The sequence below is a fragment of the Triticum urartu genome, chromosome 7A (genome assembly GCF_056163025.1).
Source record: "Triticum urartu cultivar PI428250 chromosome 7A, HENAU_Tu73, whole genome shotgun sequence".
In the NCBI taxonomy this organism is placed as follows: Eukaryota; Viridiplantae; Streptophyta; class Magnoliopsida; order Poales; family Poaceae; genus Triticum; species Triticum urartu.
Window position 1 is genome coordinate 555,848,022 of NC_141879.1, and position 16,488 is coordinate 555,864,509.

The window sequence follows — 16,488 nt, forward strand, 5'->3', positions numbered from 1 at the left end:
CTTTGGGACAAGTGCGCCTTCCAGTCACCTTTGGCACCCACAAGAACTACCACACCGAGTTCATCGACTTTGATGTGGCGCACATCAACCTACCCTACAACGCCATCTTCGGCTACCCCACGCTCATCAAATTCATGGTTGTGATCCACCAGGCTTACAACACCGTCAAGATGGCGGGCTGCAGTGCCACCATCACCATCCACTGCGATGACAAGGACGTGGTGCGCTCCCTCGAGCACGCATGCAAGGCTATGGCCACCACTTACCCCGCTGATGAGGACGACGCCGGGCCTGCCGAGCCTGCACCCGCAAAGAAGAAGCAACTGTTCTCTTAGGCACGCGCCGAGATGAAGAAGGTGTCACTGGACGACAGTGGCTCAAGGCCTGCCCTCAGCATCGACACCGGCCTCTCCCCAAATAGGAAGACGAGCTCATCACCTTCCTCTGGGCAAATGCTAATATGTTCGCCTGGACAATATCAGACATGTACGATGTACTAAGGGAGGTGATCGAGCACCACTTAGCTGTGTGTCACAACACACGGCCCGTGAAGCAAAAGGTACAGCACCAGGCGTCTGAGAAGCAAGAGTTCATCGTTTAGGAGATCGAGAAGCTTCAGGAGGCAGGGATCATCCGCGAGGTGCTCCACCCCGAGTGGGTCGCCAACCATGCATGTCGTCGTGCCCAAGCCCAACGAGAACAAGTGGATGTGCGTCAACTTCACCAACCTCAACAAGGCCTTCCCCAAGGACCCTTTCCCGCTCCCACGGATCAACCAGATCATGGACTCCACCGCAGGGTGCGAGTTGCTATGCTTCCTGGATGCATTCTCAGGCTATCACCGGATCAAGATGGTAGAGGGGGACGAGGAGAAAACGGGCTTCATCACCCCCTGCGGAGTGTATTGCTACATCTGCATGCCCTTCATCCTAAAGAGCGCGGGAGCACCTTCCAAAGGCTGATGCGCATCACCCTAGGGCCCTAGATGGGAAGGGGAACACATAGGCCTACGTTGATGACATCGTCATCAAGATTCATAAGTCAAGCTCCCTCATCGCAGACCTCGAAGAAACTTTCGCCAACATGCGCAAGGTCAACCTCAAGCTCAACCCTGCCAAGTGCGTCCTTGGAGTCTCTCCAGGCAAGCTTCTTGGCTTCCTGGTCTCCCACTATGACATCGATGCCAACCCTGAGAAGAGCAAGGACATTGAGGAGATGCGGCCTCCCCGGAACCTTAAGGAAATGCAGCGCCTGGTGGGATGCATGGCCTTGCTCGGACGCTTCATCTCCAAGTTTGGCGAGAGGCCCTACTGTTCTTCAAGCTCATGAAGAGATTCAGCCCCTTCAATTGTACTCCTAAGGCTGATGCGGCTTTCGAGGACCTCAAGAGGTACCCGATAAGCCCTCCCATCATGGTCGCCCCGCGCCCTCGCGAGCCTTTGCTCCTGTACTTGGCAGCCAACCCCAGACGATCATCACAGCTCTTGTGGCAGAATGAGAAGAGCAAGCCCATGTTAAGAAGAAGCCTGCCATGCCTGCACCTGCCGAGGCTACATCCGAGCCTGCTGAGGCCATGCTGACGCTTGCCGAGGGCCCTCTTTAGGAGGCCCTTGACGAGATGCCTGGTGCAGCCCCCGAAGAGCCAGTTGTGGCTCCAGCAACCACGCGCCTCGTCGAGCATCCCGTCTACTTCATCAGCTCGGTACTGCGAGATGCACGAGAGCGGTATCCCATGCAGAAAAAGCTTCTCCTCTCGCTCCTCATCGCCTCCAAGAAGCTGCTCCACTACTTCCAGGGCCACCCTATCAAGGTGGTCACGTCTTACCCACCGGTGAAAGTCTTGCGCAGCCCCAACGCCATCGACCACGTTGCTGAATGGAACATCAAATTGCAGCCCTTCGAGCTGGAGGTCCACACCACAAGGACAATCAAGGGCGCGGCCATGGGCGACTTCACGACAGACCCGCACCAAGTGGAGCCTCACGAGGAAGAATTCGTGTTGTCTGGAAAGGGCACCCCCGATGGCTGGGCCATGCACTTCGACGATATGTTCTCCTGGTAGGGTGCTAGGGCTGGCGTTGTGCTCACCTCGCTGACAAGTGACAAGCTTTACTACGCTGTGTAGCTTTGCTTCAAGCATAGCGACAAGGTCTCTAACAACATCGCTGAGTACGAGGGCCTCATCGCCGGACTCAAGGCTGCCATTGCTCTGGGCATAAAGAACATCACCATCATGGGATACTCGCAGCTCCTTGTCAACATCTCCAACAAAAGCTACAAACCAAAGGATGAGTACATGGCCGCCTACCTCAAGAAGACGCGCAGACTCGAGAAGTGCTTCCTCGGCATGGAGCTCCAACGTGTCCCTCGCGGCGACAATAAGGAAGCATACAACATTGCCAAGCGGGCATCCCGCCGCGAGTCTCAAGCCCCTGAAGTTTTTGAGGGGAGGATCTTAAAGCCATTTGCGGCGCCACCTATTGTCAGCCCCATGGAACCTCATGAAGATCTCCCACCCGCACATCCTCAGGTGTACCTGACTGCGCTCAGCCCTTAGGCGCTCTCCTGCTGCAGGCGCTATAGCCGCAGGCTAAGAGCTGGCTTGTCAAGCTCAAGGCCTACCTAGAGAGCGGCGCCCTCCTGGAGGATGACACTGAAGCAGAGTGTGTGGGCCGCTAGGATGGACCCTACTGCCCGAAGAATGGCGACCTCGATCGCAACACCCTAATGGAGTCGCGATGCGATGCATCTCTGCGGAGCAAGGGCGCAAACTGATCGCCGACATACACGGAGGAGACTGCGGCCATCAACCCTCATCATGCACTTGCGCCGGCAAGGTCTTCTGCAGCGGTTTCTACTGGCCCGCCGTGCTCCAAGATGCCATCAAGCTGGTCTAGTCGTATGAAGCCTGCCAATTCCACGCCAAGCAGATTCACTAGCCTGCAGAAGGGCTCCAGACCATCCCCCTCTCATGGCCCTTCATGGTCTGGGGGTTGGACATCTTGGGCCCCTTCCCTCACGCTACTGGCAGCTGCCGCCACCTCTACACCGCCATCGATAAGTTCACCAAGTGGGCTGAAGTGGAGCCTGTCCGCACCATCCCGGCAGGATCAGTTGTCAAGTTCATCAAGGGCTTAGTGTGTTGTTTCGGCATTCCCAACCGCATCATCACTGACAATGGCTCGTAGTTCACCAGCGACCTCTTCAAGTCATACTACGCTAGCATCGGCACGCAGATCTGCTACACCTTAGTGGAGCACCCACGGAGCAATGGCCAGGCCAAGCATGCTAATGCTGAGGTCATCATGGGCCTCAAGACAAGGAGGTTCAAGAAAAAGCTCACACCATGTGGCAAAGGCTGGCTTGCGAGCCCCAGTTCATGCTATGGTCGATCCGCACAATAGCCACCAAGCCTACTGGCAAAATGCCCTCCTTCCTTATCTACATGGTAGAAGCGGTCCTCCCCACGGAGCTCAAGCACGGGTCCCCACGAGTCCTAGCCTTTGATGAGGTCCAACAGGACGGCCTGTGTGAAGCTGATATGCTCCTCCTCGAGGAGGCACACAGCCATGCTGCCATCGACGCAACACGATATTAGCAGGCGCTGCGTCACTACCACAACCGCAACATACGTCGCCGCACGCTTGAAGCTGGCGATCTTGTCCCATGAAGAATCATCTCCAGGGAAGGACTCCACAAGCTCTCAACCATGTGGGAAGGCCCATTCAGAGTGGTGCATGTTTCCCGGCCTAGTGCAGCGTGGCTAGAAATGAAGGAGGGTGTTTCTGTACCAAACACATGAAACATCCAACACCTCCGCAAGTTCTACCCGTGAACTCACGGGCACGAACGAAGTGGAGCTGTACATGCTCTGGAGCTTCTCTTTCTGCATTGCCACGAAGCTACGAGAGCTCCCGCTCACAACCCAGTGGGGCCCCATGCTCAGACATGGCATACTGATTACTTGAGGGTGCCGCCTGGCCACTACATCCTCAACTTGCTTCATGCACATCACGACAACATGTATCTTTTCGGTTGTGTAATCAAACTCCTTTATGCACCAGTAAAATTTCATTTCCTAAGTATTATGAGTGCTTGGTAAGAAATTTACTTCAAGAGGCATGCATGCTTGCGATCTCCCTCATGCGTATCACGTGAACGGGGCCTGGATACAGTGCCTGTGCTTGGGTCAGTCCCAATAGCGCCACTAAACCGGAGTAAATGAGATCTGGCTCGCGGGTTTGCTCCCGTATACGTCACCTCACCAAGGTCCTTGGTACTTTTGTCTCCTAGCGTGACACCTACGAGCGACCTCATGAGTGCGCGCCGTTGTACCAGTTGCAAAAACTTGTTTGCACATCTCTGTCACCGATATAGGGCATAGGAAGCCTCACGGGCCGTGGCACATCGCTCCCTCAGGAGGCTCGTGGGAGGCCTCACGAGCGCTGCCTCACGAGGCAGCTTGCGGCGTCATCCCCACCAAGTCCTACTTGGGCCTCACAAGTGTGCACCTCACGAGGCGCATCCTGCAGGTTGTAGCACATTAAGGCCCATACTTTGAAAGAAATAAGTCTAACTTCATGAGCCTCTCTTAGCACATCTCAAACTTCCTTTCCCTCGCGATCTCATTGAACGCCCACGGTCTTTCCATGGCACAAGCCGCTTGCACGTGAAAGGGGGGCTCCTTGAGCATCGCGTCTCAGGAGCCCTTACCGCCTCGCGGAGCCCTACACCCTCTATCCTTGTTAGGCACGCGTCCTAACATACCAGCGACAGTCGTAGTACGCTCAGGGGCTAGGTCCTAGCGACGTAGAGCACAAAGGCACATAAAGGGAAAAACATGCCACACGAGGGAACAAAAATCACAGGAACATTAAAGATCCAAAGTCATTACAAAAATATCGTCTTCACGCCCCCACGGGGTCACATCTACTTGATCAACATGATAAAAAAGAAAGGAGGGCCTAGGTGGGTGAGGCGCTGTCATCACCATCATTGTCGACGACGTCGACATCTTCATCGGAGCCTTCACTGACGTGCGTGAACTGCTGGACGAAGTCCGCCACACGGTCCCACACCTCCTTCTCGAGTTCGTCATGAAGCTCCATTGGACATGGTTCATCACCTTGTCAAAGTCGAAGCTGGCGTCGCCGTAGAAGAGGTTGCTGAAGAGGCGCATCATCGCCTGGCTCAGGAGGTTGTGACACTCCTCTTTGATGGTGTCATCCACCTTTGTGGCCCTCTCCTCCATCTTCCCCACAAGCTTGGTGAAGAAGTCTAGGTAGCTGCCATCGTGGTCATCAAGGGGGTCCACCGTCTTCTCACGGGTGAAGTAGGAGAAAGCGGTGCGCGCACGCTACGCGAGGGTGTAGAATATCTTGCTACGCTTGTGCTGCCACCCCAGCGCATGCGCCACATCTTCCCTGGCCTTCTTGACGCCTTAGAGACGTCACCCACCCGCATCCAAAGGGAGGCCAGCTCCCCCTCGGCGCCAGCCTTCGCCTCCAGTGCCTGCTGTCGTGCGATGATAACCCACAAGTATAGGGGATCGCAACAGTTTTCGAGGGTAGAGTATTCAACCCAAATTTATAGATTTGACACAAGGGGAGCCAAAGAATATTTGAAGGTATTAGTAGCTGAGTTGTCAATTCAACCACACCTGGAGATTAATTATTTGCAGCAAAGTGATCAGTAGCAAAGTAATATGATAGTTTTGATAGTAGTGACAGCAGTAATAGTAACGGTAACAGAGATAGTAGTAATTTTATAGCAAGTGTAAAAGTGATGATAGCAGTAGTAACTTAGCAGGAACAATATAAGATAAATTTGTAGGCATTGGATCGGTGACTTGTTGGATGATATTCATCATGAGACAGTTATAACCTAGGGCGATACGGCACTAGCTCCAGTTCATCAATATAATGTAGGCATGTATTCCGTAAATAGTCATACGTGCTTATGGAAAGAACTTGCATGACATCTTTTGTCCTACCCTCCCATGGCAGGAGGGTCCTATTGGAAACTAAGGGATATTAAGGCCTCCTTTTAATAGAGAACCAGAACAAAGCATTAACAGACGATGAATACATGAACTCCTCAAACTACGGTCATCACCGGGAGTGGTCCCGACTATTGTCACTCTGGGGTTACCGGATCATAACACGTAGTAGGTGACTATAACTTGCAAGATTGGATCTAGAACATGGATATAATGCTGATAACATAAACGGTTCAGATCTGAAATCATGGCACCCGGGCCCAAAGTGACAAGCATTAAGCATGGCAAAGTCATAGCAACATCAATCTTAGAACATAGTGGATACAAGGGATCAAGCCCTAACAAAACTAACTCGATTACATGATGAATCTCATCCAACTCCTCACCAACCAGCGAGCCTACAAAGGAATTACTCACTCTCGGTGGGGAGCATCATGGATTTGGCGATGGAGAAGGGTTGGTGATGACGAAGAACGAAGATCCCCCTCTCCGGAGCCCCAAATGGACTCCAGATCTGGCCTCCCGATGAAGAACAAGAGGTGACGGCGGCTGCATCTCGTGGATCGCGATAATTCTTTCTCCTTGATTTTTTTCTAGAAAAAATAGGATTTTATAGCATCGGTTTCAGGGTCTATGAGGCCACCAGGTGGGGACAACCCACCTGGGCGCGCCAGGAGAGGGGGAGCGTGCCCTGGTGGGTTGTGCCTACCCAGGTGCCCCTCTCCAATGGATCTTGGCTCCAGAAATTCTCATTTATTGTATAAAAAATCCTCGCAAAGTTTTGTTCCATTCCGAGAACTTTTATTTCTGCACAAAAACAACACCATGATAGTTCTGCTGAAAACAATGCCAGTCCGGGGTTAGTTTCATTCAAATCATATAAATTAGAGTCCAAAACAAGAGGAAAAGCGTTAGGAAAAGTAGATACGTTGGAGACGTATCATGCGACCTCCGCATCCTTCAGTCGCTTCATGAGGCGGGAGTTCTCGGCCTTGAGCTCATCCTGTTTCTTGGCGAAGCGATCTTCCTGGAAATTCTGCTTCTGGCGATGTGAAGAAAATATGCCCTAGAGGCAATAATAAAGTTGTTATTTTATATTTCCTTATTCATGATAAAGGTTTATTATTCATGCTAGAATTGTATTGATCAGAAACTTAAATATATGTGTGAATACATAAACAAATAATGTGTCCCTAGTAAGCCTCTACTAGACTAGCTCGTTGATCAAAGATGGTTAAGGTTTCCTAACCATGGACATGTGTTGTCATTTTATAACGAGACCACATCATTAGTAGAATGATGTGATGGACAAGACCCACCCGTTAGCTTAGCATAATGATCGTTCAGTTTATTGCTATTGCTTTCTTCATGTCAAATACTTATTCCTTTGACTATGAGATTATGCAACTCCGGGATACCGGAGGAATACCTTGTGTGCTATCAATTATCACAACATAACTGGGTGATCATAAAGATGCTCTACAGGTATCTCCGAAGGTGTTTGTTGGGTTGGCATACATCCAGATTAGGATTTGTCACTCCGAGTTTCAGAGAGGTATCTCCGAGCCCTGTCGGTAATACACATCATAAGCTTGCAAGAAAATGACTAACACTGGTACAACGAGGTGCTATACAAACGGTTTTTAACCCCTTTCCGCGACGGCGTTCGGAACCGTCACCTAGTGAGTGACTTCGATAGGGGGATCCTTCCTACATGACCCAGAAACCGTCGGGGATATGCCCTTCTGGCACACACGCTCGACAAAATGAGGTCGTGTGCGACTGGCGAGCGACCAAATATGGTTATACGTACAGTAGTGCTAAAAATACAATTATACAGGCGAATTCGTTTCCGGTCGTAAGTACATCACACACAGTCAGTCCCTGCTAAACACTTCCGTTCGTATATATATCCCACACAGTCACTCCAAGGAAAATGATGCACAAGGTGGCGTAACACAAACAGTTTTTAAGAGACTGTCGTGTGTGATTGTTCATTGATTCAACATGGTTTATTCCTAGAAACTGTGTGCGTTGCCTGAGGTCATCGCCCACGGTGTTTTCTCAATAACCGTTTGCAATAGGAAAACCCAATTAGCAGGCTAATTGCCCTATTATTAATAATCCATTTATTAATCTAATTGACATTCATATTAAGCACATAATATATTTCATTTCCATATTAAGGAAGCAGGACTTCATAGTTGAAATACATCCGAGTACAAACATGATATAACTTCTTGCACTCAGCTACCCCATTACACAACTGCACCAACACCAAGTTTCACATGCAACATCTAGAACCTTTCAAAATTAGCATCATAGACGGTACATAGACAAATGCATCTCATCTGGAAAACTGCTGAAGTGGGAAGGCAAATATTGAGCCTTCATTCATGTTGAAGGTCTTTACAACTTTAGGCCAGTGCCTGTGGATGATTGACCATCCATCCTTCGTCCTCTTCAGGAACACTTCAATATTGAACCGTGGGTGCTGTATGAAAACTTTTCTCGCCTCCTGATCATAGAGGTGGTTTGAGAGGTAATCATCAGTGAACTGCTTTGGAAAGGCCTGAAAACAAGGATGTGCATAAATATCTTCTCTATATTGGAAATGGGGCAGAGGAATAAAAAAGGCAAAGTATAATAGTTAGTACCATCTTGTAAACCTCAGTGCTTCCCATTGTTTCCCTGCAACACATATAAGGTAGTTAGTCATCAAGTTAAGTAAGGGCTCGCATGCTATCAGTAAAATATGTTGATGAAAAATAAGTACATTGCAGATTCATCAGACTAATTCAAGCCACATGGAAAACCATTTATCCAAATCAAGCATGATTAAGAACTAGAAAATATAGCACTTGTATATGTTTCTCTTGTATTAAGTGCAGCCAAATTCGATCTATTCCTCACATGGTATACAATAACAGAATTCAACCACCACAATTGAACATCACATTACAGAATTGAACCAAACAGTTAACTAAACACCACAACAAATGAACCAAACGTTAACTGAGCACCACATTGCACAATATAGCATACTCCTAATAGAAGATTAGACAGTTAACCAAACCAAGCATGCTTAACAACTTGGAAATATAGCAATTGTATTTGTTTCTCATGTATTTAGTACAACCAAATTCGATTTATTTCTCACATGGTATACAATAACAGAATGTAGCCACAACAATTGAATATCGCATTGCAGAATTGAACCAAGCAGTTAACTAAACACCACAACAAATGAACCAAACATTAATTGAGCACCACATTGCATAATATAACATACTCCTAATAGAAGATCAGACAGTTAATCAAACCAAGCATGCTTAACAACTTGGAAATATAGCAATTTTATTTGTTTCCCATGTATTTAGTACAACCAAATTCGATTTATTTCTCACATGGTATACAATAACAAGAATGCACCCACAACAATTGAACATCGCATTATAGAATTGAACCAAATAGTTAACTAAACACCACAACAAATGAACCAAACGTTAACTGAGCACCACACTGCATAATATAACATACTCCTAATAGAAGATCAGACAATTAACCAAACCAAGCATGCTTGACAACTTGGAAAATTACACCCTGAAGAATTGAACATCACATTTGCAGAATTGAATCAAACAGTTAACACCACATTGCACGACATATAGAACATATACACTAGAGCAGAAGATTGCATGGTGGAATTAGATAGCACAATTCACTAGAATTTGTTAAGGAAAGGCAGTAGCTAGCAAACTGAACATGGGTCCTTATAGCGAGCTAATAAGACAAGCTACTCCTCATTGTCGGAGATATTGTTGGGGAACGTAGTAATTTCAAAAAAAATTCCTACGCACACACATGATCATGGTAATGCATAGCAACGAGAGGGAAGAGTGTTGTCCACGTACCCTCGTAGACCGAAAGGGGAAGCGTTAGCACAACGCGGTTGATGTAGTCGTACGTCTTCATGATCCGACCGATCAAGTACCGAACGTACGGCACCTCCGAGTTCAGCACATGTTCAGCTCGATGATGTCCCATGAACTCCGATCTAGTAGAGCTTCAAGGGAGAGTTCCGTCAGCACGACGGCGTAATGACGGTGATGATGATGCTACCGACGCAGGGCTTCGCCTAAGCACCGCTACGATATGATCGAGGTGGATTATGGTGGAGGGGGGCACCGCACACGGCTGGGAGAGATCAACAGACCAACTTGTGTGTCTAGAGGTGCCCCCTGCCCCCGTATATAAAGGAGGGAGGGAGAGGCCGGCCCTAGAGGGGGCGCGCCAAGTGTGGGGAGTCCTACTAGGACTCCCAAGTCCTAGTAGGATTCCCCTTTCCTTTCCGGAGTAGGAGAGAAGGAAAGAGGGGGAGAGGGAAAAGGAAAACGGGGCTGCACCCCTTGTCCAATTCGGACCAGAGGGGGGGGGCTCCTTCCTTTTGGCCTCTCTCCTCTATTCCCGTATTGTAGCGACCTGACCCGAATGGATCACGTCTACTGTGCTACGGTATCATCCCTGGATCAGTAATGCTGACACCACACAGTACATCGAGGATTTATAGCAGAGTTGCAATCACACACTTATTACATCGATGGCTCAAAAAGAACTTAGTACAATAAATATGGCTGAAGGCCATCTAATATCGATAACAGCGGAAGACTCGGAAGATAAATGGGTCCATCAACTCTAGCGTCATCACTGAGTATAGAACCACGACCTAAAAGCTCTTTACTCGTCGTCTGAAAAGTCTGCAACATGAGAAGTTGCAGCCCGAAAACGGGTCAGCACATGGAATATGCTGGCAATGTAACACATAGAGAGTAATGGAATGAAACAGCTATACTATATGCATATATGACTGGTGGAAAGCTCTATGGTTACAGTTTTTGCGTATAGCCAGTTTTTCCCTACTGCAAAGGAGTAAGTTTATTTAACTATCATGGTGGTTGTGAAACATTGAGAATGGTTGACAGCATTCTCAATCCCAATTAAAAATAATTAAAACCCAACAACATTAATTAGAAGTAACATGTTGAGATTCACATGATATTCAAGTACTAGATACTCAAGTTGTCCATAACCGGGGACACGGGTAATCATGATTAGTTTGTACACTCTGCAGAGGTTTGCGCACTTTTCCCCACATGACTCGATCGCCTCCGTTTGTTTTCTCGCACTACATGGTGTTTGAGAAACAGATGACCGAGACATAGTCTTTCAGAAGCACTAGCACCTTACATGTGGGGTAGACCGGTACACCTACATCCCCTACATCTGCTAGTCCACCCCGTAAGAGTTCGCACAACTTAGTCAACTATGCTAGAGCCCATAGTAGCATGTGGCTGCACACGGAAGTTTCTAGCATGAATTATCTTATGATCCCTTTGTGCCTGGGTGGCGGTCCAAAAAAAACAGGCAAGTCCTGATAGACATCAGGTGCCTCAATCCACCCAGATGCGTGTTTAAGTTGCCACCTTAGATAAACCATTAAAATTATCAACTCACATCTGTCATGGATATCACTCACCCAATCCACGTCTACTAGCATAGCATGGCATAATAAGCAAACGTAGAAGTAACTCCCAAGGTTTCATAATAATACAGGTAATAGGTACTACCTCGTCTACTTCCCATCCCACAATTTAATTAGATCCTAATCATGCAATGTGAGAGGATTGATCTAATGCAATAAAACATGGGTTGTAGAAAAGGTATGATCAAAGTGTTACTTGCCTTGCTGATGATCCGCGAGACCTAGGGTTTCGAAGTAACAGGCGGCGCAATCCGGGGGATCTATCACAGACAAAAAACAAGCATACAATAAGTACTCATCTAATGCACAGGTAAAACTCGAACAAGAGAACGAACCAGAAAGTTCAATTTAAGAACTCCGGTTGCAAAGAAAGAACGAACTGAACAAACGGCGGAAGAAAACAACTCGGTTCTAGCAAGTTGAATCTAGGTCAAAATTTTACTGTAGCAAAAGCTTCTTCAAGTTGATTAGACGGAACGGCGGTTTCGAGACGAAACTCCAGGCGCTTGAATCACCTGATTCCGTTAAACGAGTGAAAAGAAAGACTAGAAAGAAGATCGGATCTGAGATCGCGATCGCGGAATAAATCCGACGAAAAGAAAAAGAAGAACGGTTAAACGAACGGACGTCGCTAACCTAGAGGAATCCGGTGATCACGTTCGTTAGAACGAACGGTCCAGCGAACGGTCCAAAGGCAACTAAATCGGAGAAGAAAACGAATCCGATCTAGGGTTTCGGAAAAAGAGATCGAAACGAAAAACCGATCTAGAAAACCGGAACGGTTTAGAGAAGAAAAGAATCGGAACGATTAGAAGAAAACGATCCGAGAAAAAGAGACGCGGGGCAACCTCCGGCGAGGTCTCCGGTGAGGGGCTCTGGCGACGGCGGCGTAGGGCGGCGGCGGCGGCGGTGACGCAGGGCGCGGGCGGCGGCTTAGGGCGGCGCGCGGGTGAGGGGTGGCGCGGCGCGGGGTGTGGTGGAGCTCTAGGCTTTGGGTTTGATGATTTAGAGGGGGGGGTGCTTGGGTATTTATATTGGGGAGGGGGAGAGTTTACTTGGGGTAGGGGACAAGAATTAGACTAGGAATAGGAATAACGAAATAAGGAAAAAGGGGCAAGGGGCGCCCTAGAATCCTTTTAGGATTCGGTACAGGAGCAAGAGGCGGCGGCGGCCTCCTGGCCTTGCGCTGGCGCGCCTGGGCACAGGGGCGCAGCGGCGGCTGGGGCGGTGGCCGGCCTGGGCCTTGGCCCGGCTGAGCCTTGGCTCTTCTTTTTTTGTTTTTTTAAATAGTTTCCGCGCGCAGAAAAAAAACAAAAAGAGAACTAAACGAGCTCCGAAAAATCTAAAGTAAATTTTCCCCGACTCCTAAAAATGAGCCGAACAAAATGAACTTTTCTCCGGACCTAAAATGCAATTTTCAAAAACGCGCATTTTCCCTATCCAAATAAAATGCAAATAAAACTCCGGCAAACAAAATTGATCTATTTATTAAATCTTCATTTTTCCTAAATTTTGGGAAAGTCATATTATTCCCTCTCTCATATTTTGATATTGGAAAAATAATTGAAGATAAAATAAAATAAATCAAATGATCCTCTTTTTTCAAAATTTGAGAAAACTCAAATATGAAAATAACGAAATCTCCAACTCTCTCCGGAGGTCCTTAAGTTGCGTGAAATTTCTAGGATCAACCAAAATGCAAGAAAAATATGATATGCATGATGATCTATGTATAACATTCCAAATTGAAAATTTGGGATGTTACAAACCTACCCCCCTTAAGATGAATCTCGCCCTCGAGATTCGGGTTGGCTAGAAAATAGGTGAGGGTGGTCCTTGAGCAAATCTTCTTCTCTTTCCCAGGTGGCTTCATCCTCTGAGTGGTGGTTCCACTAAACTTTGCAAAACTTGATAACCTTGCTGCGGGTAACTCTGCTGGCATAATCGAGAATTTTGACTGGCTTCTCTTCATACGTTAGGTCATCCTTTAACTGAATCGCTTCGAGTGGCACGGTATCTCTTAGCGGTATATCCGCCATCTCGGCGTGACATTTCTTCAGCTGAGAAACATGGAATACATCGTGAACTCCTGACAGTCCCTCTGGTAATTCCAACTTATAAGAGACTTCTCCCATACATTTCAAGATCTTAAACGGTCCAATGAAACGCGGTGCTAACTTTCCCTTAACTCCAAAGCGCTTAACTCCTCGAAGTGGGGATACTCGGAGATAAACTCTGTCTCCGGTTCCGTAAACTGTCTCCTTGCGTTTTGAATCTGCGTAGCTCTTCTGCCTGGACTGGGCTACCTTGAGCCTATCGCGAATCAACTTAACTTTCCGTTCAGACTTCTTAATCAAATCTGGTCCAAAGAATTGACGGTCTCCAACTTCGTCCCATGACAACGGTGTCCTGCACCTCCTTCCGTATAAAGCTTCGAAAGGTGCCATCTTCAAACTGGTTTGGTAACTGTTGTTATAAGAAAACTCTGCATACGGCAGGTTATCGTCCCAGCTAGATCCATAATCTAGTGCACAAGCTCTCAGCATATCTTCCAAAATCTGATTGACTCTCTTGGTCTGTCCATCTGTCTGCGGATGAAAAGCTGTGCTGAACTCTAGTCTGGTTCCTAAAGTTTCGTGCAACTGATTCCAAAACTTTGAGGTAAACTGGGTTCCTCTATCTGATACGATACTCCTCGAAACTCCATGCAAACAAATGATCCTAGTCATGTATATCTTTGCGAACTTAGCACTGGTGTAAGTGGTCTTAACTGGAATGAAATGTGCTACCTTCGTCAAACGATCAACTACTACCCATATCGAGTCATAGCCTGCTTTCGTCCTGGGTAGTCCTGTGATAAAATCCATGCCTATCTTATCCCACTTCCATTCGGGTATCGGCAATGGTTGTAACAATCCTGCTGGCTTTTGATGCTTTGCCTTTACTCTCTGACATACGTCACAAGCTGCTACATATGCTGCAATATCCTTCTTCATTCCGGTCCACCAGAATGTTTCCTTCAAATCCAAATACATCTTGGTATTCCCTGGGTGAATCGAATATGGTGAATCATGTGCCTCTTGCAAAATCAACTTCCTGATCTCCGGGTCATTGGGCACATAAACACGGTCCTCAAACCATAAGGTATCGTGCTCATCCTCACGAAATCCCTTAGCTTTTCCTTTGCTAAGTTTCTCCTTTATAGCAGCAATCTCTTTGTCAGATTTCTGAGCTTCTCTGATCTTATCCATCAATGTTGACTGAATCTCTAATGCTGCTACATAGCCTCTCGGAACTATTTCCAAACATAGCTCATGAAGGTTTTCTGCTAATTCCTTTGGTATTTTCCCCGTCACTAGGGTATTGACATGGCTCTTACGGCTCAATGCGTCAGCTACTACATTAGCTTTTCCGGGATGGTAATGCAATCTCATGTCATAATCCTTGATGAGCTCCAACCATCTCCTTTGTCGGAGGTTCAACTCCTTCTGCGTGAAAATGTACTTCAAACTCTTATGATCCGTGTACACCTCACAATGATTTCCAATGAGGAAATGTCTCCACATCTTCAATGCATGCACTACGGCTGCTAACTCCAAATCATGCATGGCATAATTCAACTCATGAGGCTTCAGTTGTCGTGAAGCATACGAAACAACTCTTCCTTCCTGCATAAGCACTGCTCCAAGTCCTCGACGTGAAGCGTCGCAATACACCTCATAATCCTTGGTCTGATCTGGCAAAATCAATACTGGTGAGGTAACCAAGCGTTTCTTCAACTCCTGGAAACTAGCCTCACACTCCTTAGTCCATTTGAACTTAGTATCCTTCTTCAACAATTCAGTCATAGGCTTTGCAATCTTTGAAAAGTTCTCAATAAATCTCCGGTAGCATCCTGCGAGTCCAAGAAAACTCCGGATCTCTCCAACTGTTGTTGGTGCTTCCCATTCGGTTACGGTCTCAACCTTTGTGGGGTCAACTGCTATACCTTCTCCGGATATAACGTGTCCGAGGAATCCAACTTCCTTTAACCAAAACTCGCATTTGCTGAATTTGGCATATAACTGATGTTCTCTTAGTTTCTCCAAAACCAAATGCAAATGCTCCTTATGCTCCTCTTCATTCTTTGAATAAACCAGGATGTCATCAATGAACACTACGACGAACTTATCCAAAAACTCCATAAACACTTTGTTCATCAGGTTCATAAAATAGGCAGGTGCGTTAGTCAATCCAAATGACATAACGGTATACTCATACAGTCCATATCTCGTGGTAAAAGCTGTCTTTGGAATATCCTGCTCTCGAATCTTCAACTGGTGGTACCCTGATCGCAAATCGATCTTGGAAAACACTTTAGCTCCTTGCAAACGATCAAACAGATCATTAATCATTGGCAGTGGGTACTTGTTCTTGATGGTTACTTCATTCAATCCCCGATAATCTACAACCATCCTTAATGATCCATCCTTCTTTTCCACTAGAAGTACGGGTGATCCCCAAGGCGAAGAACTTGGGCGAATGTAACCTTTATCCAATAACTCCTTAATCTGATTCTTAATTTCCACCAAATCCTTTGCTGGCATCCTATATGGTCGCTTCGATATTGGGCCTGTACCTGGCAATAACTCAATCAAAAACTCAATGTCTTTATCCGGTGGCATGCCTGGTAATTCCTCAGGAAATACATCAGGAAAATCCTTTACCACTGGTACTTCCTCCTGCACAACTCCTGTTAGGCAATTCACTTGTGTCCTGTTTGGCACATGCCGGGATACATACTTGATCCTTCTTCCTTCTGGTGTGGTAAGCAAAATTGTCTTACTGGCGCAATCGATGTTTCCTCCATACATCGACAACCAATCCATACCATGAATCACATCCAACCCTTGGGATTCCAGAATAATTAAATCCGTTGGGAATACATGCCTTCCTATACTCAATGGTA

The 16,488-nt window shown here is 47.1% G+C and overlaps 1 protein-coding gene across 1 annotated transcript; it reads left to right on the top strand.

The window, feature by feature from the left end:
• Positions 1-1,618: 1,618 nt before the first annotated feature.
• On the top strand, positions 1,619-2,557 carry LOC147960419 (uncharacterized). Its single transcript, XM_087533341.1, has 2 exons — positions 1,619-2,058; positions 2,143-2,557. Exons 1-2 carry the CDS (start codon positions 1,619-1,621, stop codon positions 2,555-2,557), a joined length of 855 nt encoding a protein of 284 aa, XP_087389467.1.
• Positions 2,558-16,488: the final 13,931 nt, after the last annotated feature.

What these genes read in the sequence shown, in the direction of transcription:
- LOC147960419 (XM_087533341.1), top strand. Translation starts at nt 1,619, where the DNA reads ATGCCTGGTGCAGCCCCCGAAGAGCCAGTTGTGGCTCCAGCAACCACG. An exon ending in TTCGACGATATGTTCTCCTG is followed by an intron (nt 2,059 to 2,142) that starts GTAGGGTGCTAG and finishes CTTCAAGCATAG; the next exon opens with CGACAAGGTCTCTAACAACA.